We start from the raw sequence: 23,732 nt of genomic DNA on the forward strand, positions 1-23,732 counted from the left end.
CATCCCCCTCCACCATCTTCATCCTCCTCATCCCCCTCCACCATCTTCATCCTCCTCCCCCTTCTCCATCTTCACCATCCTTCCTCCTCCTCCCAGCGGGTCATTCAGCTGCCCTGACAGATTGACCGTGTCGCTCTAATCGAGGGTAAGTGAGATGAAGTGTTGTTGGTGTCGGACTTGGTCCGAGCTAAACGGATCAAACAGATTTGATCTGGGCTCAAACGTGGTTTGCTCCGAGCAGCGGGAGGTTTTCTGGTCGGGTCTGCAGTGAGGCGTCAGATCTCTGAGACCAACATGCCGCCTTCGTCCTGCTGCGACTCCCGAGACCAGAACCAGAGGTGAAGTGTCTCCAGAGGAGGAAGCAGCTGCAGCGGCCCCACCTGAGTCCAGGGGCCCCCGCCCCGTCTGCCCACAGTGCCGGGACAAGGACCCCAGTCAGCCGGGACAGGAAACAGAGCCCCCGGCTCCAGACCCGCCCTTCTTATCGAATCTGCTGCTCGCTGTGTACCCGTGGGGGGGGGGCGCTCATTCTGCCACTTGGCACCCCCCCCCCCCCCATAGAAAAACAACAAGAGGGAAAAGTGAGTCAAAGCATCTGGAGTCTGCCAATCCACAAATAAAATCACTTCTGATTTCTCACTTTTCCCTTCTCGTCTACAGACTTCACCGTCTGACGAGTCGTTACCGAGGCATCGATTCATTTTGTTCAGTTATTAGTAAAAAACTAATGTTGTAATCAACACGTGCTCAGAGAGAGACGGTGATTTCACTGACGTCAGAAACCAGCTCAGGTTTTATTTTCACACTTTTCTGCCTGAATTATTTCAGATCATTTTGATTATTTCAATCACTTCTACTTCATTTACGTTCCAGAAAATTGACTTTCATTATTATTATTATTCAAAGTTTTTTTTCTGATTTCAGGCGTTAAAGTCTGACTTGAGAAAAGTTAACAAAGGTTTTCTTAGTTTTTTCCGCTCTCTGTTATGTTGTGTCTTGTCAGGATTCATATTCTGTCAGTGTAGCGCCCCCGTCAGGCTGCGTGTCTTCTCACAAACTCTGAAACAGAATCAAGTCCAACCGGTCAAGTCACTTTTAACCACAAAGAGACTTTTTATAAAAACGTGACGCTGGAAGTTTGTGGTGAGATTGAACGTCTGGTCAGAAGAACAGGTGTCATTCCTCCAAACTTTAATCAAATTCTTTTCAATTCAAGTCTGATGAATTCCGTCAATATGCCGGCCTCACGCCTGCCCGGGGGGAGGGGTCGAGGGGGGGCTCTTTGTTTGTGAAGAATAGGAGGGGTCGCCTGTGGAGGGGCGTCCTGCGAGCCGGCAGATGGCCAATAGGACGAGGACGAGCAGACAAAAGTGGAGAGCAGACTTTTCTCCTTTCAGAGCTGAACGCTCGAGCTGCGACGCACAACAGACACCGGCCTGGGGGGTGACGGGGGGGGGTCATTGAATAGACTCAAAACTAGACTCCTCCGTCCGGATCCACAGATCATGTGACTGTGTTTCCTGGTTAGTTCGACCTCGACCAGCTTCTTTCTCTCACCACCAACACCAACGTGCCCTAAAATACAAACGTCTGTTTCGGACGAGAGCTTCACACGAGTCCTTCTCACGTCGCACACGGACGATAAGACACGTCCACTAGAGGGCAGCGCCGGGTCCAACGTTCCTCCCGATAGCAAACGCGGTGGCGGACGGGATCTTCTTGAGAAAGAGGTGAAAGTGGAGGCGGCGGCGTAGACGGCGTTTTGTGCGTGAGGCCGTTAAACATCTTGTGACGTGTTTGAAATGTTTGTTTCAAACACGCCCGTGTGGCGTCCGCCGCCACAGTATCGAACCCCGAGCTCACACGAGCCTTCAGCTCCTACCGCTTCAGGTGGATTTAGAAACCAGCTGTTGAATCAACGTGGTCTTGCTCGGCTGTGACCTGCTGATGCTCGTCTCCGCCGCGACCTCCAGCTGTCCACGTTTCAGTGGAGCAGGTCAAAGGTCAGTGATCAGCAGGACAATGTGTTGCCCCCTCCCCCTCCTTCCTCCACAGCTCTGACCTGTGGGACAGGATGGGCGTCTCTCAGTCAGAGAACATTGAACCTCCAGTCTTTGAGTGACCTTTGACCTCTCCACGGCTCGCTCAGGAAACCGGCACCGCGTGGCTCTGAGGACGCGCTCGTGTGTTTCGTAGTTTTGTAGTTTTCATATTGCAGCTGAGGTGAAAGACCTGCGGTTGTGGGATGTAACATCAGGACATGAATCCTCTGTTAATGTGACCTACAGGATTATTATGGATCTCAACAGGCTCCGTCTCCGCACATTTACACATCAACATCCTGCAGAGAGATTCTGACTTCATCATCATCTTCATCGTGTTTCTGGTCTTCGTTCACGTCTTTTCTCTGTTTCACCTCAGTGAAGCTGAAAACGTGATGGAGCTGCTGTCGCATCTCTGTGAACAACAGTTTCTACATAGCTGCTGTTCCACGACCTCCCACTCTCCCGCCGAGAAACGGAAAGAGAGAAAAAAATCACCCAGAATTCCACAAAACCAAAATAAACAAAAAACAGTGAGGTTTGGTTTTAGAAAAAAAACTTTAAAAAAGCTTCAGCAGGGACGTCATGGAAGAGGAAGAGGAGGAGGAGGAAGGGGGGGGGAGGGGGAACAAAAAGAAAGTCTGTGTGCTGAAGCTCATGAAGCCCCTCCCTCTGTTCTCCCCCTACAGATGAGCCGGGGGCGAGCGACATAGACAAACACTGAAGGAGGAGAGAGAGAGAGAGAGAGAGAGAGAGAGAGGCAGCAGCTGGAGGCCACAGACAGAGAGAGAGAGAGGAAGCATCCGTCGGAGCTGCTGAGTTTCTGAAGACGACAAACACAAAAAGGTAAAACTTCATTTGTTTCTTCTTGAAGATCTTTGACTTTCTGTCTGTTCGTCCTTTAGAAGGTGAATTAGAATAAAGTCACTAAGAAGAGCTGCAGCAGTTCAGCGACTAGTAATCGACCACTAAATTCATCGGCAGCTATTTTGATAATCGATTAATCGGTTCAAGTAATTTTTATGGAAATAAAAAGTTATCATTCTCTGATTTCAGCTTCTTACATGTGAATATGTTCTGGTTTCTCTGTGACAGTGAACTGAAGATCTTTGGTGTGAGGACAAAACAAAACATCATGTTGGGAAACACGATCCACATGTAACAACTAATCTAGAAAATAATGGACAGATTAATCGATAATGAAAATAATCGTTAGTTGCCGCTCTACGTCAATAATGAAGTTAAAACGTGATGAAGCTTCTGAAGCTGCTGCTTCACATACGACTTTTCATTTTTTATTTAAATCTAAAAAAACTAAAATATACATCTGGACTGTGGACGAGTCCGTCTAGTCCGCTGACCATGTTGGATCTTTAGGCCGATACCAGCCGTCGAGGTTCAGAACAAGTCATGGTGTTGTCATGGAGACTCGCGACAGGTTGATGACTACAACTGACTCCTGGTTCTCGTCGCGTTTTACTGCATTAAAGTGAGTTTTTGAGAGAAAATTTGTATTTGTATAAAAGTGCTCTTCCTTGGCCCGTCGTCCCTCCCCGATCCTCCTCCAGGTCGCTATGGGAAACGCAGACAGTCTCGGCAGCTCACCTGTCGTGACCCCGGCCAAGCCCTCGTGCCAGCTCAGGTTCTCCTCCGGGAGGGAGGAGGCGCCGTCAGCTCGCAGCTGGTGGAGGAGCAGCCGGGGCGGCGGCAGGAGCCGCGGGAGGAGCCTGCCCCAGCCCTCGTCCTGGCATCACGACCACGGACCTCAGAGCTGCAGCGGAGGAGGCCGCCTGACGCCGTTTGGATGCCCGGAGAGCGGCGAGGGGAGTGAAGGCGTCTGCGGCGAGCGCACGTCTCTGGAGAGCGGCGGCAGCCCCAAAGTCCTGCTCAGCAAAGACGGCAGCATGAGGGTGGAGTTCGCCAACAGCAGGGTCGTCCCCGTGGAGCCCCAGGGGCTGACCGGCCTCCCCGCCATCAACACCGCCGCTGTCCCAGCCACAGAACCCTCCCTCCGCACCAGTAAGGGCAGCTCGCTCAGCTCCGAGGGCTCCTGGTACGACTCGCCATGGGGGGGCGGTGCTGAGCTGGCCGACAGCGTGTTTGTGTGCGGGCAGAGCCCCGAGGAGACGGCCACCGGCACGGACGCCTACAGCACCTTCTTCTCGGCTCAGGTGGAGGAGATCTCCCCTGGATTTAACTCCACCCTCCTCTTTCGCGCCGCAGACACCAACAAGTTCACCGCCGCCGCAGGTTACAACACCTGCTCGTCCGGTCGGACGGAGGACAGCGGCATCGGGGACTCGGTGATCCTGCGGTCGGACCTGAGAGACTTCAGCCTGGTTTCCTCGCCCGCGGCGTCGCTGGACAGCATCTACTGCAGCCACAACACGCTGCCCGCCTTCCCCACGGCCCCCGACGCCGCCTCCCCCTCGGCGCTGCTGGATGACATCATCCAGGAGGAGGAGGGTGCAGGTGGAGGTGCCGAGCGTTACTCCTCCCTCACGCTGCCCTGCCGCAGGGCGGAGTCCGTCAGCACCGCCCCCAGGAACAACCGCAAAGACTTTCTGAAGAGTCGGATCAGACGCCTGAGCGACTGGACAGGAAGTCTGAGCAGGAAGAAGAGGAGGATCCAGGTGAGACGCTTTTCAAAAAAACTGAATCATCGTCGACCAGGACGACGAGGCTGAGTCGCACAATACTGGAAGATTTAATACATGAAGTAGACAAATTTGAAGAAAGTCAAATCTAATACACAGACTGATATTTGTCTATGAGATGGAAAAAAGAGAACTATTAATGACACAGACTTTATGTTTTATATATTTTTGTTAATAAATAAAGTATTGTTAAAGTTAAATAAAGTTACAATGAAGTTAAAGTTCTGTTATAATTAAATGAATCAAAGTAGAATCATGTAGTTCAACAAACAATCGCACATCAACATGAATCTGTTATCTGACTTCTCACTTCGATGAGTGTCGATCTGTTAACTGACTTCTCACTTCGATGAGTGTCGATCTGTTATCTGACTTCTCACTTCGATGAGTGTCGATCTGTTAACTGACTTCTCACTTCGATGAGTGTCGATCTGTTAACTGACTTCTCACTTCGATCTGTTAACTGACTTCTCACTTCGATGAGTGTCGATCTGTTATCTGACTTCTCACTTCGATGAGTGTCGATCTGTTATCTGACTTCTCACTTCGATCTGTTAACTGACTTCTCACTTCGATGAGTGTCGATCTGTTATCTGACTTCTCACTTCGATGAGTGTCGATCTGTTAACTGACTTCTCACTTCGATGAGTGTCGATCTGTTAACTGACTTCTCACTTCGATCTGTTAACTGACTTCTCACTTCGATGAGTGTCGATCTGTTATCTGACTTCTCACTTCGATGAGTGTCGATCTGTTAACTGACTTCTCACTTCGATCTGTTAACTGACTTCTCACTTCGATGAGTGTCGATCTGTTATCTGACTTCTCACTTCGATGAGTGTCGATCTGTTAACTGACTTCTCACTTCGATGAGTGTCGATCTGTTAACTGACTTCTCACTTCGATCTGTTAACTGACTTCTCACTTCGATGAGTGTCGATCTGTTAACTGACTTCTCACTTCGATGAGTGTCGATCTGTTAACTGACTTCTCACTTCGATGAGTGTCGATCTGTTATCTGACTTCTCACTTCGATGAGTGTCGATCTGTTAACTGACTTCTCACTTCGATCTGTTAACTGACTTCTCACTTCGATGAGTGTCGATCTGTTAACTGACTTCTCACTTCGATGAGTGTCGATCTGTTAACTGACTTCTCACTTCGATGAGTGTCGATCTGTTATCTGACTTCTCACTTCGATGAGTGTCGATCTGTTAACTGACTTCTCACTTCGATGAGTGTCGATCTGTTAACTGACTTCTCACTTCGATCTGTTAACTGACTTCTCACTTCGATGAGTGTCGATCTGTTAACTGACTTCTCACTTCGATGAGTGTCGATCTGTTATCTGACTTCTCACTTCGATCTGTTATCTGACTTCTCACTTCGATGAGTGTCGATCTGTTAACTGACTTCTCACTTCGATCTGTTAACTGACTTCTCACTTCGATCTGTTATCTGACTTCTCACTTCGATGAGTGTCGATCTGTTAACTGACTTCTCACTTCGATGAGTGTCGATCTGTTAACTGACTTCTCACTTCGATGAGTGTCGATCTGTTATCTGACTTCTCACTTCGATCTCTTCGATCTATCTGTCAGCAGTTAGTTGTTGGTTGTTAACCATCTCTGCTGTTAGCTGTTACTAAATGGCCCTTTAATGTCACCGGCTCCTTTAATGGCGGCGTGTTCCCGCCTGGTTTTCGGTGCTGGAGGCTGAAAGCTGTGATCGAGAAACAAACTGATTTCACTCCATAAAAACAGATTCAACAAACAACAACAGGAAACAAACATGAAAAGAAACCAGATCAGAAACATAATGAATGAATGTGTTTTCCTCTTGATTAGAAGCAGATGAAAGCTCCCGTCTGATTTCTCCTCAGGAGCCTCACGGCAGCGACGACGTCTTCACCCACGGGTTGGACGACCGTGGCTTGGCGTGGTCGTCCAACCCGCTCCACGCGCTCATCACGCCCCCTGCGGTCCACTGTGGCTCCAGAGGCCTGAGCCAGAGCAGCGACACCCAGCGGCAGAACATCTACGAGAACTTCATGCAGGAGCTGGAGACGGGCTGCGGCAGTGCGGCCGACCGGACCGAGCCGTCGGAGGGGGACGGATATGAGGAGGAAGAGGAGGAGGAGGAGGAAGAGGAGGAGGAGGAGGAGGAGGAGGTGGAGTTGGGAGGTATAGAGCAGCTGGACGTCTTGTTTGAGAAGGAGCAGGGTGTGGTGCGACGGGCCGGGTGGCTCTCCTTCAAAGCCCTCATCACCGTCAGCAAGGATGGGAAGCTGGAGCTGGTCGCACGCCGCAAGTGGAGGCGCTACTGGGTCACACTGAAAGGTACGGCCTGTTGCCTCGACGACCAACGACCTGACGACGGACAAACTGAAAAACTGACGACCTGATGACCAATGACCTCATGACCTGATGACCAATGACCTCATGACCTCATGACCGATGACCTCATGACCTGATGACCAATGACCTGATGACCAATGACCTCATGACCTGATGACCAATGACCTCATGACCTGATGACCGATGACCTCATGACCTGATGACCAATGACCTGATGACCAATGACCTCATGACCTGATGACCAATGACCTCATGACCGATGACCTCATGACCTGATGACCAATGACCTCATGACCAATGACCTCATGACTTGATTACCCATGACCTCATGACCTCATGACCAATGACCTCATGACCTTTTTACCCATGACCTGATGACCTGATGACCAATGACCTCATGACCTGATGACCAATGACCTCATGACCTGATGACCGATGACCTCATGACCTGATGACCGATGACCTCATGACCTGATGACCGACGAACTCATGATCTGAGCTGAAATAATAGGAAAGTAATCAAATAATAATGAGACCAACCTTTTCTTCTTCTTCTTCTTCTTCTTCTTCCCTCCTCTCAGGTTGCACTCTGCTGTTTCACGAGACGTACGGGAGGAGCGGCGGCGCCGAGCGGGACCTTTCTCCTCGCTACGCCCTGCTGGCCGACGACGGCATCGTGCAGTCGGTGCCCGAACATCCCAAGAAGGAACACGTCTTCTGTCTGAGCAACTCGTACGGAGACGTCTACCTGTTCCAGGTGAGAAGCTGCTTCTCTCTGTTCTCACGAACGAACGTTCAAGGAAGGGAGGAAACAAGAGGAATTAGGGCCGGGCGATATGGCTGAAAACTGTATCACGATAGAAGTGTTTCATATCGGTGGATATCGATAATTATTGATCATTTTTATGACCTAAGAAACACAAACACGAGCCAACGAGATGGTGCAACCAAACGTGATACTGTTACATGATTGGCTATTAGGCGTGTCACTCCATACGTTGCTAGGTACCAGAGGACGAGTGCCGGCGTAGCTCGACTCTTTGCTCCGGTTTCTTCCAACGAGGAAAAAACAATTATCGTAACGTTCTATCGAACGCATTTTCTATTGATATTGATCATGTGTCTATCGCGATACATATCGTTATCGTTTTACTGCCCAGCCCTAAGTGGAATTTAAATTTCGATCCAACGACTTCCCTCCACACTGACTCAACTGAAAACACGCGTCACGTGACCACACAGGTGTAAACAGGAAGTAGATTGTCTCCTCTAATGAGAACCAATCAGGAAGAGAACGTGGGCGTCTGCGTCATCTGAGTAGATAGTGTCTTTGCTGGAGGCTAAAAGTCTGACGTGCAGCTTGTGAATTAAAACCCTGATTTGATCAAACTGAGGAGGGTTTGGTTTGGTCCTCACTGACGTGTGTCGTGTCTCGTCAGGCCACGAACCAGACGGACCTGGAGAACTGGGTGACCGCCATCCACTCGGCCAGCGCCGCCCTGCTGGCGAGGCGGCAGGGGAAGGAGGACACGCTGCGCCTGCTGCGCTGCCAGAGCCGCTCGCTGCTGCACAAGATCGACATGGACGGAAAGATGAAGAAGATGGCGGAGCTGCAGCTGTCCGTCATCAAGGAGCAGAGGAACAGGAAGGCGGTGGAGAGCCAGGTCAGTGTCGGACTGCAGTGGAACCAAGAGTTTCTCAAACGTCTTCCTGTGATACGACTGTAATCAGAGGATTTTTAGCTTTTGGACAAAACAAAACAATTATTATATGAGGAAGGAAAATACTGGGAGTCGCAGCAACGCACAGGTTTAATATTCGCACTTCCTGCTCCCAAAGCTCGTGTCTGGTGAAAAGGGACAAACAAAAGTGCTTATGAATAAGTCATAACCTAGTTACTTAGTGAGTCAGTTAGTCAGTTAGTTAGTGAGTCAGTCAGTCAGTTAGTTAGTTAGTCAGTTAGTATGTTTGTTTCTTTGTCTGTTGACTAGTGAGTCAGTTAGTCAGTTACTAAGTGAGTCAGTTAGTCAGTTAGTTAGTGAGTCAGTTAGTCTGTTTGTTTCTTTGTCTGTTGACTAGTGAGTCAGTTAGTCAGTTAGTTAGTGAGTCAGTCAGTTAGTTAGTCAGTTAGTATGTTTGTTTCTTTGTCTGTTGACTAGTGAGTCAGTTAGTCAGTTACTAAGTGAGTCAGTTAGTCAGTTAGTTAGTGAGTCAGTTAGTCAGTTAGTTAGTGAGTCAGTTAGTCTGTTTGTTTCTTTGTCTGTTGACTAGTGAGTCAGTTAGTTAGTTAGTGAGTCAGTCAGTTATTTAGTGAGTCAGTTAGTTAGTTAGTGAGTCAGTCAGTCAGTCAGTCAGTTAGTTAGTTAGTTAGTTAGTCAGTTAGTTAGTGAGTCAGTCAGTTAGTTAGTGAGTCAGTCATTTAGTTAGTCAGTTAGTTAGTCAGTTAGTTAGTGAGTCAGTCAGTTAGTAAGTGAGTCAGTTAGTTAGTGAGTCAGTCAGTTAGTTAGTGAGTCAGTTAGTTAGTTAGTTAGTCAGTCAGTTAGTTAGTCAGTTAGTTAGTTAGTCAGTTAGTTAGTGAGTCAGTTAGTTAGTGAGTCAGTCAGTTAGTTAGTGAGTCAGTCAGTTAGTTAGTGAGTCAGTTAGTTAGTTAGTTAGTCAGTCAGTTAGTTAGTCAGTTAGTTAGTCAGTTAGTTAGTGAGTCAGTCAGTTAGTTAGTGAGTCAGTTAGTTAGTGAGTCAGTTAGTTAGTTAGTTAGTGAGTCAGTCAGTTATTTAGTTAGTGAGTCAGTCAGTCAGTTAGTGACTCAGTCAGTTAGTTAGTTAGTCAGTCAGTTAGTTAGTGAGTCAGTCAGTTAGTTAGTTAGTCAGTTATTTAGTTAGTGAGTCAGTTAGTTAGTTAGTCAGTTAGTTAGTTAGTTAGTCAGTCAGTTAGTTAGTGAGTCAGTCAGTCAGTCAGTTAGTTAGTTAGTCAGTTAGTTAGTTAGTTAGTCAGTTAGTTAGTGAGTCAGTCAGTTAGTTAGTGAGTCAGTTAGTTAGTGAGTCAGTTAGTTAGTTAGTTAGTTAGTGAGTCAGTCAGTTAGTTAGTGAGTCAGTCAGTTAGTTAGTGAGTCAGTCAGTCAGTCAGTCAGTCAGTCAGTCAGTCAGTCAGTCAGTCAGTTAGTTAGTTAGTTAGTTAGTTAGTTAGTTAGTTAGTTAGTCAGTCAGTCTGTTTGTTTGTTTCTTTGTCTGTTGACTAGTGAATCAGTTAGTTAGTGAGTGAGTCAGTCAGTTAGTTAGTCTGTTTGTTTCTTTGTCTGTTGACTAGTGAGTCAGTCAGTTACTTAGTTAGTTAGTCTGTTTGTTTCTTTGTCTGTTGACTAGTGAGTCAGTTAGTTAGTTAGTGAGTCAGTCAGTTAGTTAGTTAGTCTGTTTGTTTCTTTGTCTGTTGACTAGTGAGTCAGTCAGTCAGTCAGTTAGTTAGTTAGTCTGTTTGTTTCTTTGTCTGTTGACTAGTGAGTCAGTTAGTTAGTTAGTTAATTAGCTTGTTTGTTTTCAAGTTAGTTAGTTAGCAAGTAATAATTTTAGTGAGCAGGTTAGTTAATCTGTTAGTCCCGACAGGAAGTGACACGTGATCGATGAGCACATCTCTCAGCCTGGTGTCTGATGTCGTGTTCAGATCAAGCAGTGGGAGCAGAACCTGGAGAAACTGAACCTGGATCTGTTCAGACTGAGGTGCTACCTGTCCAGTCTGCAGGGCAGCGAGCTCCCCAACCCCAAGAGCCTCCTCGCCGTCGCCAGCCGGCCCTCCAAGAGCATGCTGGGACGCCTGGGAGTCTTCTCCGTGTCCTCGTTCCACGCCCTGGTGAGAAATGTGACCAGAGGGTTTCGCCACCGAGACGCGGCGTCCGTCCCGTGTGTCTGACGCGTCCCTCGTCTTCCTCCCCAGGTGTGCAGCAGAGACGAGGTGACGTTGCGGCGGCGTTGTCGGTCTGTGTCCGGGGGGAACAGGAGGAGGGGCCTGCCGTCCTCTCTGACGGAGCTGGACGGGCGGAGCAGACGCAGCAGAGACTCCAGCCACTCCACATCCCAGGTAACAGACGCGGGTCACACCTGGTGTCTCTTCCTCTTTACCTTGATGATGAAGATGAGGGTGATGATGTGTTTGCTGTCAGTCTGTGATCCTCAGACTTCAGCCCGACTGCAGCTCCTCCCCTCTGGTTCCTGCTTCCACTTCACAAACCTGTAATTTCAGCTCAGCTTCTCATTTTGGTTTCGTGCGCTGACACTTTTATTTTCTTCTCCTCAACAGATTGTTGAGTTTAAATATAAACTGTGAAGTTGTATTTTCTGGCTCAGTCCTGAACTGAGTCTTCACTGAGCCACACTTTCTACTGTCTTAGTTTGTTTTACTCTCCCCTGCGTGCCAGAGGGGTGGAGTTAGCACGCTTCATCTCTACCTGTGACTTAGCTGTGGAAGATTAAAAATGGCAAATTAGAAACTAATCACTCAAAGATATAACATGAAATATAAAACTGTACATACAATGTCACATTAAATACAAATCACATGTTTATTCTTTTGACAGTTGCTCAGACAAGACAAGACATTTGAATATCATCATCTGAATATGATCATTTGAACACAATAATCTGAATTTGATCATCTGACTAAAATTATTTTAATATGATAACCTGAAAACAATAATCTGACCGCGATCTTTAGAATATGAATGATGATAAGATCAGTGATGACACCTGTCGACCTTTAACTCCCGAGGAGGAGTTAAGGGGGGGGGATTAAAAGGTCAGACTTTTATGTCCCAGAATTTGTTTGTCCCTGAGTGTTAATCCTTCTACAGAGACAGAAAATGATTCCACACCTCTCAACATGACTCCTCCTCCTGCTGTCTCATGGCTCCTCCCCTTTGTTCTGCTCCTCATTCAACCTCCTTCCTTCCTTCCTTCCTTCCTTCCTTCCTTCCTTATCGTCCTGTTGCTTCGCCCCTTGACGACTTTCATTCATATCGTCTCCGTCTGTACTTTTGTTTCTAACAACTTGACAGTGCGTTCAGGCGCTTGTGAGAAAGTCTGAATTTCTAGGGCTCTTCATAAGTTTGTTTTGCCTCTGTAATTATCTCTCTGTGATTTTAATTATCGGACAACAATGAACCTTGTGTTCAATATATATATATTTATATATATCGATCAGAAACAGAACCTGCTGCTCGTCAGCTCATGTTTTCATTCTTCCTCTTTCTGGTGAAACGTCTTTAAACCCTCAGAGTTTTCAACTCTCAATGTCTCTTGTGTTGTTTGTGCAAATTAATAAATAAAAAACTAGTTCAGATTTAGAAAACTTGAAATAAAAATAATGATAAACTGTGTTTCCTCTGCAGAGACTCGACTGCGTGTCCAGACACGGCAGGGTGGCGCCCTCTGCAGGACGTCCCACCATGGTACAGGTGTGTTCACTGACTGATCCTCATATTAGACAATATTATGAATAAACAATTATGAATATTAATATTGATCATTAAGTGAAAAGGTTTTGTCATGAATGTTGATAACATGTTCCTCATGAGTACAGTTCACTGCTTGCTGTCATCACGTATGACATCATTTCCTGTTTTCATATTGTTTCTGTATTAATAATTGTGTGTGAGACTTGAACGATAACGACGCATCGTCTCCGTGTCTCCGTCCACAGACGCGTGACGAGCTGCATGTTTCCGTCCCCGCCGTTTTCTCGCTTCACATCTGTCGACCCGACGCCGCTCAGGACTTCGGTGAGAAAAGAAAAATTCTGTCGTCGGCACAAACGTTTATTCTTTATTAATTTTTTTAAGTTTTTAAGTGCTAAAATATCGTCTCAAAGTGTCGTTTCCTCGTGACCCCCCCCGCAGGCTTTGCGGTGACGGGCCACGTGGACGGCGCCGGGAAAAGTCACGTGTACGTCAGCGAGGTCGACCCGCTGGGACTGTCGGCCGGAGCAGGTCAGAACATTTATTTTACAGAAGCTGTGAAGCTACAATGTGACGCCTCAGTCGCCTGCAGCTCCACGGTTCTTCTGATTCAAATGTTTAAATCCTGACGCCGTGCTTCTGGACTCCAGTCGTCACACGTCTGGTCCCGGACCGGATTCAAACCTTTGACCTCTGTGTGTCTGTTTCCCACCAGGCCTCAGGGCCGGAGACGAGGTCCTGGCCGTGAACGGGGCGTCGCTGTCCGGTCTGGACCTGGACCTGATGCAGAGTCTCTTCAGCCACCGGAAGCTGCAGCTGCTGCTGAGGAGAGACGAGTCACCTGACCCCGAGGGGCAACCCGGTGACCCCGCCGACGCCTGCGAGGCCCCGCCCCCCCTGCACCTCCAGACCTGGACCAAAGGTACGAGGAGCACAGACTGAGAGTTTGCTGTTGACTATGTTTTCAGTTATTTGTTGGTTTTGATCACGTGACCTTGTTCCACTGATCCACCAGCAGCAACACGAGAGGCCGACGCCCCGTCGCTGTTTGTATAGTTTGTTCGTTGATGGTGAATCTATTCAACCTCTGGCAGAGAAAGGTCAGGAGGTCAGAGGTCAAGGTCTATCCTGAGCCGCTTCTCGTTTGGTTCCACAGATGTTTCGCGTCCCGGCAAAGTCCCGCCTCCTGCGTTTGATGACGCCTCCGCGAGGTCGTCTGAGGACGGCGAGCCGACGGGACAGGTGAGGACAGGAACAACGTCTCTGCCTTGATTTTAATCAACTCTGTATTCTGATGGTCTTTTTAAAATGTATAGGTTTAGAGATATTTTTCATATTTATCAGGTTCGAGCGGCAGAAACCGAAACTCTTTATTTTGTTGCTCCGACACGTCGTCTTCCACGTCGCTGTGGCGTCGCAGGGAACTTCCTGCTGCGTTGGATCCTTGTACTTTCAGCTCATCAAGAGATTTCAACAAGTGAACGTTCAGATTCTGACGACGTGAAGATCACGCTGACGTCCTCGTGAAGTGAAGACGTTTTGTTTCCTGTCTGGAAACTTTTGTCCCCATAAAGATGAAATAGTTTTGCTACTTTTCTCACCAGTGAGACGGACGACGAGTCCGAAGAAACAAAAAATAATCGGGTGGTTTCAGTTTCTCAGTTTTCTAAAAACTGAACAAACTCTCTTCTCTCTGAGAACGAGCGAACCATAACTCCTTTTTTCTTCTTTTTTGTTAGTGTTTGTCGTTGTAATACTCATTTCAGCCACACGAGGCTGGAAAGCACCGGTGCACTTCAGCCTCGTGTGGCCAACGTGAGTATTACAACAATAAAATACGTTTTTTACATATTATGAAAAAATAAATGAAGGAATTTTAAGATTTTCAAAATTAAGATGAGACTTTGAAAAATCTGTCACCACAATGTTTTTGGAGTTTTCTTTCGTTTGCTTCCGTAGCAGGCGCCTCTTTTCACCCAAAAGCCCGAGTTACCGTTTGTCCTCCGCTCACCTGCCGGCAGAAAACCTCTGCCACAATCCTCTCCTCCCCGCCGACGCTCACACTCCCTGTGTCACGTGACCACTAATCTGGGTTTACACCTCCAGGAGTGTGTGTGTGTGTGTGTGTGTGTCTGAGGAGCAGAGGGATTAATGGCTTCCGCTCCGACAACCACAGAGAACCTGTAGATGTTGTTCTTGACTGGCGGCTCCAGGAGTCGACCTCTGACCCCGGCCTCCCACTCCCTCGCCATGGGCGCTCTGTGCTGGGTGCTGCCGCCGGAGGAGGAGGAGGAGGAGTTCCACAGTGCTGGCCGTCCGGAGCAGCTGGTGGACGAGGCGACGTGCTGCCTGATCTGCCGGCGTCCGGCCAACGGCCTCGTGCTGCTGGTAAACACTGAATGAATGTGAGAGAGCTGCGTTAGCATCTGCGTTAGCATCAATGTCCTGGAAAACTGCTGGACCCAAGATGTTGAGAACTGACGCCCCAGGACCAGGACCAGGACCCGGACCAGAACTTGGAACAGAATTAGAAACGGGACTATGACCAGGACCAGAACAAGAACCAGAACTCAAACCAGGAACAGAACTCGGACCAGGACCAGAGACGCCTCCTCATGTGCAGGCGATGGAGACACTGTGACTGAATCAGTCGTTGTTTTTAACTTTCTGTCTTTCGTGGTTATTTAACGTTGTTTGACCTCTGACCTTCATCTGCTACATCATCTCAACATTAATAAGGTAACTGTGTGTGTGTTTCCAACAGAATGTCGACCGGGTGTACTCTCTGTACCGAACCTTCCCAGAATGCCGAGCTGCCGACGCCGACGTTCCCAGGAACCCGTACGGCGGAGAGGCGGTCCTGCAGCCGGCGAGCCCCGCCCACCTGAGCGTGTGTCAGCGTCTGCGTAAAGTCGTCCAGGAACTGGTCGACACGGAGAAGTCGTACGTCCAGGTCGGTGCTGCGGCAGTGACACACCAGCTCCACAGATATTATAACTATAATAAAATATCAGAATAATAATACTTATATCTAACGTCGTCAGGATCTGGTCCGTCTATTCGACATCTACCTGACGCCTCTGCAGACGGAGACGTTCCTCAGCGAAGCAGAGGTTCGTACGGAAAACCACCAAACTCCTTGAGCTGCGGATGGTTGTCGTGACGACGTGTCTGTGTCGGATGGTTGTCGTGACGTTGGTCTGTGGGGGATGGTTGTCGTGACCACGTGTCTGTCTGTTGGATGGTTGTCGTGAAGACGTGTCTGTCTGTGTGTGGGATGGTTGTCGTGACGACGTGTCTGTCTGTGGGATGGTTGTCGTGACCACGTGTCTGTGTGGGATGGTTGTCGTGACCACGTGTCTGTCTGTGGGTTGGTTGTCGTGACGACGTGTCTGTGTGTGGGATGGTTGTCGTGACGACGTGTTGTCGTGACGACGTGTCTGTGTGTGGGATGGTTGTCGTGACGACGTGTCTGTCTGTGGGATGGTTGTCGTGACCATGTGTCTGTGTGGGATGGTTGTCGTGACCACGTGTCTGTCTGTGGGATGGTTGTCGTGACGACGTGTCTGTGTGGGATGGTTGTCATGACGACGTGTCTGTGTGTGGGATGGTTGTCGTGACGACGTGTCTGTGTGGGATGGTTGTCATGACGACGTGTCTGTGTGTGGGATGGTTGTCGTGACGACGTGTCTGTGTGTCAGATGGAGGCGCTCTTCGGGAGTCTTCCCCAGATGTTGGACTTCCAGAGAGTTTTCCTTCAGACGCTTGAGGAGAAAATCTCCTTGTGTCCGAACCTCGGTCGCCTGGAAACACCGGAGCAGTTCCAGGTGATTCAACGCTCATGAATTATTCATATGAATTAATCAGTCATTCTTTTTGTTTCATTATTTTAACTGTTCAATTTTGTTTTAATGAAGATTAATATTTTTTTTTATTGTTTTATTCATTTTTTATTTTATTTTAATAAGATAAATAAATTTCTAATTGTTTTATTTCAATTATCATCATTATCATCTCTAACTTTATTTTATTTGTTTATTTAATTTTGTATTCATATATATTTATTTATTAATCAGCCATAATAGTTTACATTTTGTATTTTTGTAACTTTCTTTTTCTTAATGTTTTTTATTATTTCAACATATTGAATTGATCTGATATTTTTTATTTCATAACTTTTACAATGTATTTAATGTTGAAGTTGATTCAGTTTCTGTTTGATCGTCGTTGTTTTAAACGTTTCTCTCTCTGTGGCTTCAGAAACTCCTCTTCTCACTCGGAGGATCTTTTCTTTACTACGCCGACCACTTCAAACTCTACAGCGGCTTCTGTGCGAATCACATCAAGGTGCAGAAAGTTCTGGAGCGAGGTGAGAAGACTCAAGGGCCCGAGGAGTTTCCTCATGTCCACATCCGAAACAAGACATTTCAACCATTTAAATCTTTGTTTATCGTGTGTGTGTGTGTTGCAGCGAAAACAGACGGAGCCTTTAAACGCTTCTTAGAGACGAGGAATCCCACCAATCAGCACTCGTCCTGTCTGGAGTCGTACCTGATCAAACCTGTTCAGAGAGTCCTGAAGTATCCACTGCTGCTCCGAGAGCTGGTGTCACTGACGGACCCCGAGAGCCCGGAACACACACACCTGACAGGTAACACACACACACACACACACACACACACGACAGGTAACACACACACCTGACAGGTAATACACACACACACACGACAAGTAACACACACACACACACAACAGGTAACACACACACACACACACAACAGGTAACACACACACACACACACGACAGGTAACACACACACACACACACACACACACACGACAGGTAACACACACACACACACACGACAGGTAACACACACACACACGACAGGTAACACACACACACACACACACACACGACAGGTAACACACACACACACACACACACACGACAGGTAACACACACACACACACACGACAGGTAACACACACACACACACACACACACACGACAGGTAACACACACACACACACACACACACACGACAGGTAACCCTCTGCTGTCAGACAGTAACCGCCATGTTTCCACTCAGACGCTCTGAGGGCGATGGAGAAGGTGGCGAGTCACATCAACGAGATGCAGAAGATCTACGAGGATTACGGCTGCGTGTTCGACCAGCTGGCTGCGGAGCAGAGCGGCGCCGACAGACAGGTAATAAACACATCACAACACGTAATAAACACGTAATAAACACGTCACAACACGTAATAAACACGTAATAAACACGTCAGAACACGTCATAAACACGTAATAAACACGTCACAACACGTAATAAACACGTAATAAACACGTCAGAACACGTAATAAACACGTAATAAACACGTCACAACACGTAATAAACACGTCATAAACACGTCACAACACGTAATAAACACGTCACAACACGTAATAAACACGTAATAAACACGTCACAACACGTAATAAACACGTCACAACTCGTAATAAACTCGTCACAACACGTAATAAACACGTAATAAACACGTCACAACACGTAATAAACTCGTCACAACTCGTAATAAACTCGTCACAACACGTAATAAACACGTAATAAACACGTCACAACTCGTAATAAACTCGTCACAACACGTAATAAACACGTAATAAACACGTCACAACTCGTAATAAACTCGTCACAACTCGTAATAAACTCGTCACAACACGTAATAAACACGTAATAAACACGTCATAACACGTCATAAACACGTAATAAACACGTCACAACACGTAATAAACACGTAATAAACACGTCACAACTCGTAATAAACTCATCACAACTCGTAATAAACACGTCACAACACGTAATAAACACGTAATAAACACGTCACAACACGTAATAAACACGTAATAAACACGTCACAACACGTAATAAACTCGTCACAAAGGTAATAAAAACAAACACGACGCATCGGACGACAAACGCGCGTCAACGGTTCGATCCGACTGGCGACTGATGGACGGGTCCAGTTGTTCCATGTTCAGTCAGGACATTTCTTCGTGGAACTGATTCACCGTCTACTTTTCCAAAGCTGAATCTAAGGGTTGTTGTTTTTCCCCCCGCTCGGACTCTCAGGTGAGTGACATCTCGATGGGGGAGTTTTTGGCCCATTCGTCCGTGGTGTGGTTGAACCCTCTTCCTTGTCTGGGACGTCTGAGGAAGGAACCAGAGCTCACGCTGTTCGGTGAGCACACACAACACAACCTGTCCGTCATGTCGCCTCCGGACCAGTTGTGACGATCAGTCCTGACTCCGAGGATCCATCAGGACTTCCTGCTGTGACGTCGCTTCCATGTAACCTTTGTGTTTTTCGTCCTCAGTGTTCAAACGAGCCGTCATCCTGGTTTATCGTGAGAACAGCAAACTGAAGAAGAGGATGGTGAGTGTCGGGTTCTAATGCCCCACGACTTCACTGACGTCTAGTGGGGACGTTGCAGATTGCAGCCAGTATGTGTAGAGACAGTGTTTGGTTTGTCCGCTCCGGGCTTCTGTAGAAACTGTAGAAACACGTCGGCCTCGAACACACGATTCTTAATTCGGAGGATTGTTCACAAAGGAAAACACGTTATTACGTTTCTACCGATAGATTTTCCTAAAGTACGAGAAATGAACCGACCGGAGCGTTTTTCTCTCACAGGAGCAGAAACAGTCGGAGACGGAACAAACAACTTCAAGTCTGATATTTATTTTCCTTTGACAGACGAGCTCCCGCTCAGCGGATCTGGACCCCTTCAGGTTCCGCTGGTTAATCCCAGTTTCGGCGGTTCAGGTCAGACCGGCCAACATCACAGGTCAGTGAGATTCCCGTCGTCCAGCAGGTGGCGCTGTGACCCCTTGTGACCCCTTGACCCGGCTGATGACCCGCCGTGTGTTTTCAGGCCTGGAGAACCCGTGTGTGTGGGAGCTGGTCCACGGCCGGTCGGAGGCGGAGGGACGACCGGAGACGGTGTTCCAGCTCTGCAGCAGGTACAGTCGCTCCGTCAGTTCTGGGAAGTGTTGCCACGCCTGTTTCCATGTCGTCCGTCACCTTTCAGGGTCTTTACCCCGACTCCATCAGACCAAACCTTGACCTCTGACCCAAAAAATCACACTCACACCTAGAACACTGTAAAACAAATATTAACACAGAAACAATTCAAATAAAAAACTAAATATAAACAACAAGGAGTGAAACGTCTTGTCGACATGACATCTGAGGACATTATGACTTATTATTATTAATACCTACATTACATTGAGTCGTTGTAAAAACCATGTGACACTTTTACACGTCAGATGTTTTTCGTCACCGTGGAGATGGTGAAGTCGTGATCTCGTTTTATTTTATTTATTCAATTTTCTCTTATTTGTTTTTTCTGACATTTCATTGATCAAACTTTTAATCGATTGATGAAGAAGATTGACGGCAGTTTAATTACTAATGAAATTAATCTTTTGTTGCAGCCTCAGTTTGATCTGCAGCTACTACAATAATTATATTGAGTCATTTTTGAACCTCTGCTTCTCTGTGGAGGTTTTTCTTTTGTCCGGACAAAGTGTTTTCTGCTGATCTATGGATACAACAGTTGATTATTACACCGTGTGTCGCCTCAGTGGTTTGGAGACGAAGGCCGGCGTCCTGCGAGTCCTGCGCTGCCTCGCCAGAGAGCGAGTGTCCGTCGGCTCCCTGAGGAGGACGAGGCCGGCGGCGGAGAGGAGCGCCCCCTGGAGGAGGAGGCAGCAGCGGAGGACGCCTCACCTGTCGGAGGAGAGCTGCCGACCCGACGGCAGGTTGGTCCTGGGAGAAACGTGCTCGGAGCCGCCGCTGCCCAGCCACGCCCCCGCCGCCGCCGCCGGGACCAGGACCAGACTCTGCTCGCTGACCGGCGACCTGGAGGCTCAGCTGCAGCGCCTGAACTTCGGAGAAGAGGAGGTGGAGTCAGGACGTGGTTGTGGCCGGAGGGCGGCGGGGAAGAGGCGGAGCTCCGGAGGAGAAGCGCTGGACCTCGGCCGCCTGCTGGAGAGAGACTTCAGCGTTCACAGCATGACGTCCATGATTAATGAAGACTGCTTCTACGACGCCATGTTCGGGATTCAGACGGCGGACGTTCCCACGCTACAGGGCTGACATGCTAACGTGCTAACGTCAGGAGAACTCCGGTTACCATGGAGACGAAGCTTCTCAGACACAAAGTGATCACGTGACGACAATGTTGGATTTATTCCCTCTGCTTCAAGAACGTCTGAACTTTTTATGAATTATTCTCCAGGAGACGTGGACATGTTAAAGACAAATCAGGCTCCGCCCCCTTTGTCCAGATCCACACCAACATGTCACAAATAAAAAAATTCTCATTTTATTTAAAATTCCAACTTTGCAAAACTCAAAACGGAGGTTTCCTCGAGCGGGAACGTTTCCGAGTCGTCGCGTGACGAATCACGTCAGGAGGTTTATTACGATGACGGAATATTTTCATTTCTGTCTGAGACCTCGAGTGAAAACTGCTGCTCGTGTTTCATCAGGAACAACAGTTCAAAAACTTTATTTCATTGGACGTGTGTGAATGTTTTTCTCTGAACAGCAAATGTTTCTTTCCTGATGAATTATTGTGCTTGAATATTTTTTGTCCCATTTGATCTTAAAGATCCAGAAACAATGAAGCTTTTTTCAAGTTATTTTTTTAAACTGTTATTAAAGTATTTGGTTTATTTATTTTCTTAAATATTTTGTGTAAAAATCTTTTTGAAGGACGCGACGCTGGTGAAGTCCAATGAATGAAAAAAGTATTTAAAGATTCATTGATCCTGACTTTGTTTTGTTATGTAAATAAAGATGGACGACACGACAGATGCCGTAAAGGTCATAAGCCCCGCCCCCTCCATGTTAGCAGATGAGTTTTTTAAAAATCAAAATAGTTAAAAAAAACTTCCAAAGAAGTTTAGTATTTATCGTCTTTTCATAATTAACTGAGGTCACGATTTCTTTTCCTTGTCGGAAAAACTTCAGCTGTCCTCATGAGGCCGCCGCCTGCGGACGGTCAGAGAGAAGGAATGTGCTGAACCACACACACACACGCTTGTGTGTGGTCCTTGAACACATCACGGCTGTTTGATGTGAGTTTCTCATTTTCGACTTTTCTCTTATTTCCATGATGGTTTGTTTTTGAATGTTCGTATTTACAGGTTCAGGTCGGAGCCGCAGGAAGTGTGATGACATCACAACGTTCATGATTTATGTTTTCATGCTAATGACCAATATCAGACGGAAAACTTTGACATGAATCAGAGATTGTTTTTTAAGCGTATCCGACTCTTCACTTCGATCCTGACGTCATGTTGTCATTTGTGCATCAGTTCTGAGATAAATAATTATTGAAGATTAAATTTTAAATTTTAAAATGTCAGGTTATCAACTGTGCTTCTTTCAAAATGTTACAGTGAAAAATGAAAGTTTCTTTGATTCATCTCTTGGGGGGTAAAATGTGTTTTTTCTTGCCGTTACAGTCGCTCGCCAGCAGAGGGCGGTAGATGCTGCGTCCAGCTCTTCTGTGAAAGATCTGAAAAAACACGACACAGAATAAAACACATTATGAACAATAAGATAATAAACTACATGAAATACATCAAAATACAAATGATGTGGGAACATTTCAAATACATTTTCAAATATAAACAACTGAGTGAAACCAAAACGTTCTTGTTAAATGAAGCATTACATCATTTAAAACAGTCGTTTTCAGTTTTAAATTTATTAATATTTATATAATAATCTCAGTTTTTTTTTCACGTCATTAATTTCGAACTGTTTATTTCATAATGTTTGCTTATTTATTTAATATGGAACTGTGACTCTCCGTGAAGCGGCAGGAGGAAATTATTTTAATTCACACAAATTAAATATCTCAACATGACAATTAATCATTTATGAATTTAATAATTTTGTTTTGATGTAAAAATGTGGATTTAACCTGTGAAACAATGTCGTTATATTTTAAACAGTCAAACAAAAACAACTGGTTTTTAAATTCTGTTAATTTTTCTGGACAAATTATGAATTCACTAGATTATTATTTTGTATTGTTTTGTGTATTGTTTAGAATATTGAAATTCAAACCTGTAAATTTATTTCAATTTTGATTTATTAATTTCATCTGATCTGAAATGGATCAGATTTAACACACACACACACACACACACACACACACACACACTCCTGAGAGGCCAGGTCGTTTTACACAGGTTTATAATTATTAATAAAATGTACATTCAATAGGAATTTACTGACTTTGTGCTCTTGATTTAATATAAAACATGCAGAGGAGAAATTATGAAAATTTTTATTCTAAATTTACTGACTCATTCACTCTCTCATTTTAATAAAACATCTTTTTGCTTGAATTTTAAATTAGAAAACAAAAAAGGACAGTTACACAGTTTGAGTATTTATTGCAAAACAAACAATTTTAGAGACGATTCAGAAACATGAGCTTCACATGTCTTGGACACACGCTGATGATTTATTTCTGTGCAAAATTTAATTAGGATTTTTTTTCCTTCTTTTTTCTACATCAACACCCCGAGGCTCAAATATACAGGACAGGTGTGTGTGTGTGTGTGTGTGTGTGTGTGTGTGTGTGTGTGTGTGTGTGTGTGTGTGTGTGTGTGTGTGTGTGTGTGTGTGTGTGTGTGTGTGTGTGTGTGTGTGTGTGTGTGTGTGTGTGTGTGTGTGTGTGTGTGTGTGTGTGTGTGTGTGTGTGTGTGTGTGTGTGTGTGTGTGTGTGTGTGTGTGTGTGTGTGTGTGTTCGGCTGAGATAAAGCAGTTCATTTATGTTCCTGTCTCTCAGCTGATTGATGGCTGATGGAGCCTCAGGGGGGCGGGGTTTGATTCAGCTCTTAACTCTTATCATTGAGCCTGTGGGGTCAGAGGTCAAGCCGTCTTCTTTCATGTGAAGCTGATTCGTGCCACAGTGGATGAACGAAGAAGAAGAATCACATGAATCAGCTGATTCATGACATCGTCGTCGTCTTTGTTGTTTTTAATGGACATTATTAATGTAGATCTCTTCTCGTCTTATTGACCACTCAGTCACATTATATATAATATTAATTTGAATCAAACAGAAATTATGCTCTAGTTTATTTATTATTGATTTAGTTGTTGAGATTTAATGAACTGAGTTTCTTTCTCATAGTAAATTTAA

General features: G+C 46.3%; 1 protein-coding gene across 2 annotated transcripts in view; it reads left to right on the forward strand.

The window, feature by feature from the left end:
- LOC118289960 (rho guanine nucleotide exchange factor TIAM2) overlaps positions 1–21,933 on the forward strand; it is a 24,695-nt gene extending 2,762 nt beyond the window's left edge. For both annotated transcript variants that reach the window (XM_035617209.2, XM_035617210.2), the window contains exons 2-24: positions 2,732–2,888; positions 3,611–4,675; positions 6,582–7,038; positions 7,638–7,813; positions 8,496–8,720; positions 10,711–10,896; positions 10,981–11,124; positions 12,431–12,496; positions 12,742–12,820; positions 12,938–13,027; positions 13,212–13,418; positions 13,653–13,738; positions 15,261–15,449; positions 15,541–15,609; positions 16,198–16,323; positions 16,757–16,865; positions 16,968–17,147; positions 17,590–17,708; positions 18,628–18,736; positions 18,873–18,931; positions 19,253–19,343; positions 19,431–19,518; positions 20,146–21,933. In XM_035617209.2, the coding sequence (XP_035473102.2) occupies positions 3,617–4,675; positions 6,582–7,038; positions 7,638–7,813; positions 8,496–8,720; positions 10,711–10,896; positions 10,981–11,124; positions 12,431–12,496; positions 12,742–12,820; positions 12,938–13,027; positions 13,212–13,418; positions 13,653–13,738; positions 15,261–15,449; positions 15,541–15,609; positions 16,198–16,323; positions 16,757–16,865; positions 16,968–17,147; positions 17,590–17,708; positions 18,628–18,736; positions 18,873–18,931; positions 19,253–19,343; positions 19,431–19,518; positions 20,146–20,659 (4,428 nt within the window). In that variant the 5' untranslated portion in view covers positions 2,732–2,888; positions 3,611–3,616 and the 3' untranslated portion in view covers positions 20,660–21,933. The remainder of the gene's footprint in view (positions 1–2,731; positions 2,889–3,610; positions 4,676–6,581; positions 7,039–7,637; positions 7,814–8,495; positions 8,721–10,710; positions 10,897–10,980; positions 11,125–12,430; positions 12,497–12,741; positions 12,821–12,937; positions 13,028–13,211; positions 13,419–13,652; positions 13,739–15,260; positions 15,450–15,540; positions 15,610–16,197; positions 16,324–16,756; positions 16,866–16,967; positions 17,148–17,589; positions 17,709–18,627; positions 18,737–18,872; positions 18,932–19,252; positions 19,344–19,430; positions 19,519–20,145) is intronic.
- The last annotated feature ends 1,799 nt before the right edge of the window (positions 21,934–23,732 follow it).

This window comes from Scophthalmus maximus, chromosome 18, assembly GCF_022379125.1.
Source record: "Scophthalmus maximus strain ysfricsl-2021 chromosome 18, ASM2237912v1, whole genome shotgun sequence".
In the NCBI taxonomy this organism is placed as follows: Eukaryota; Metazoa; Chordata; class Actinopteri; order Pleuronectiformes; family Scophthalmidae; genus Scophthalmus; species Scophthalmus maximus.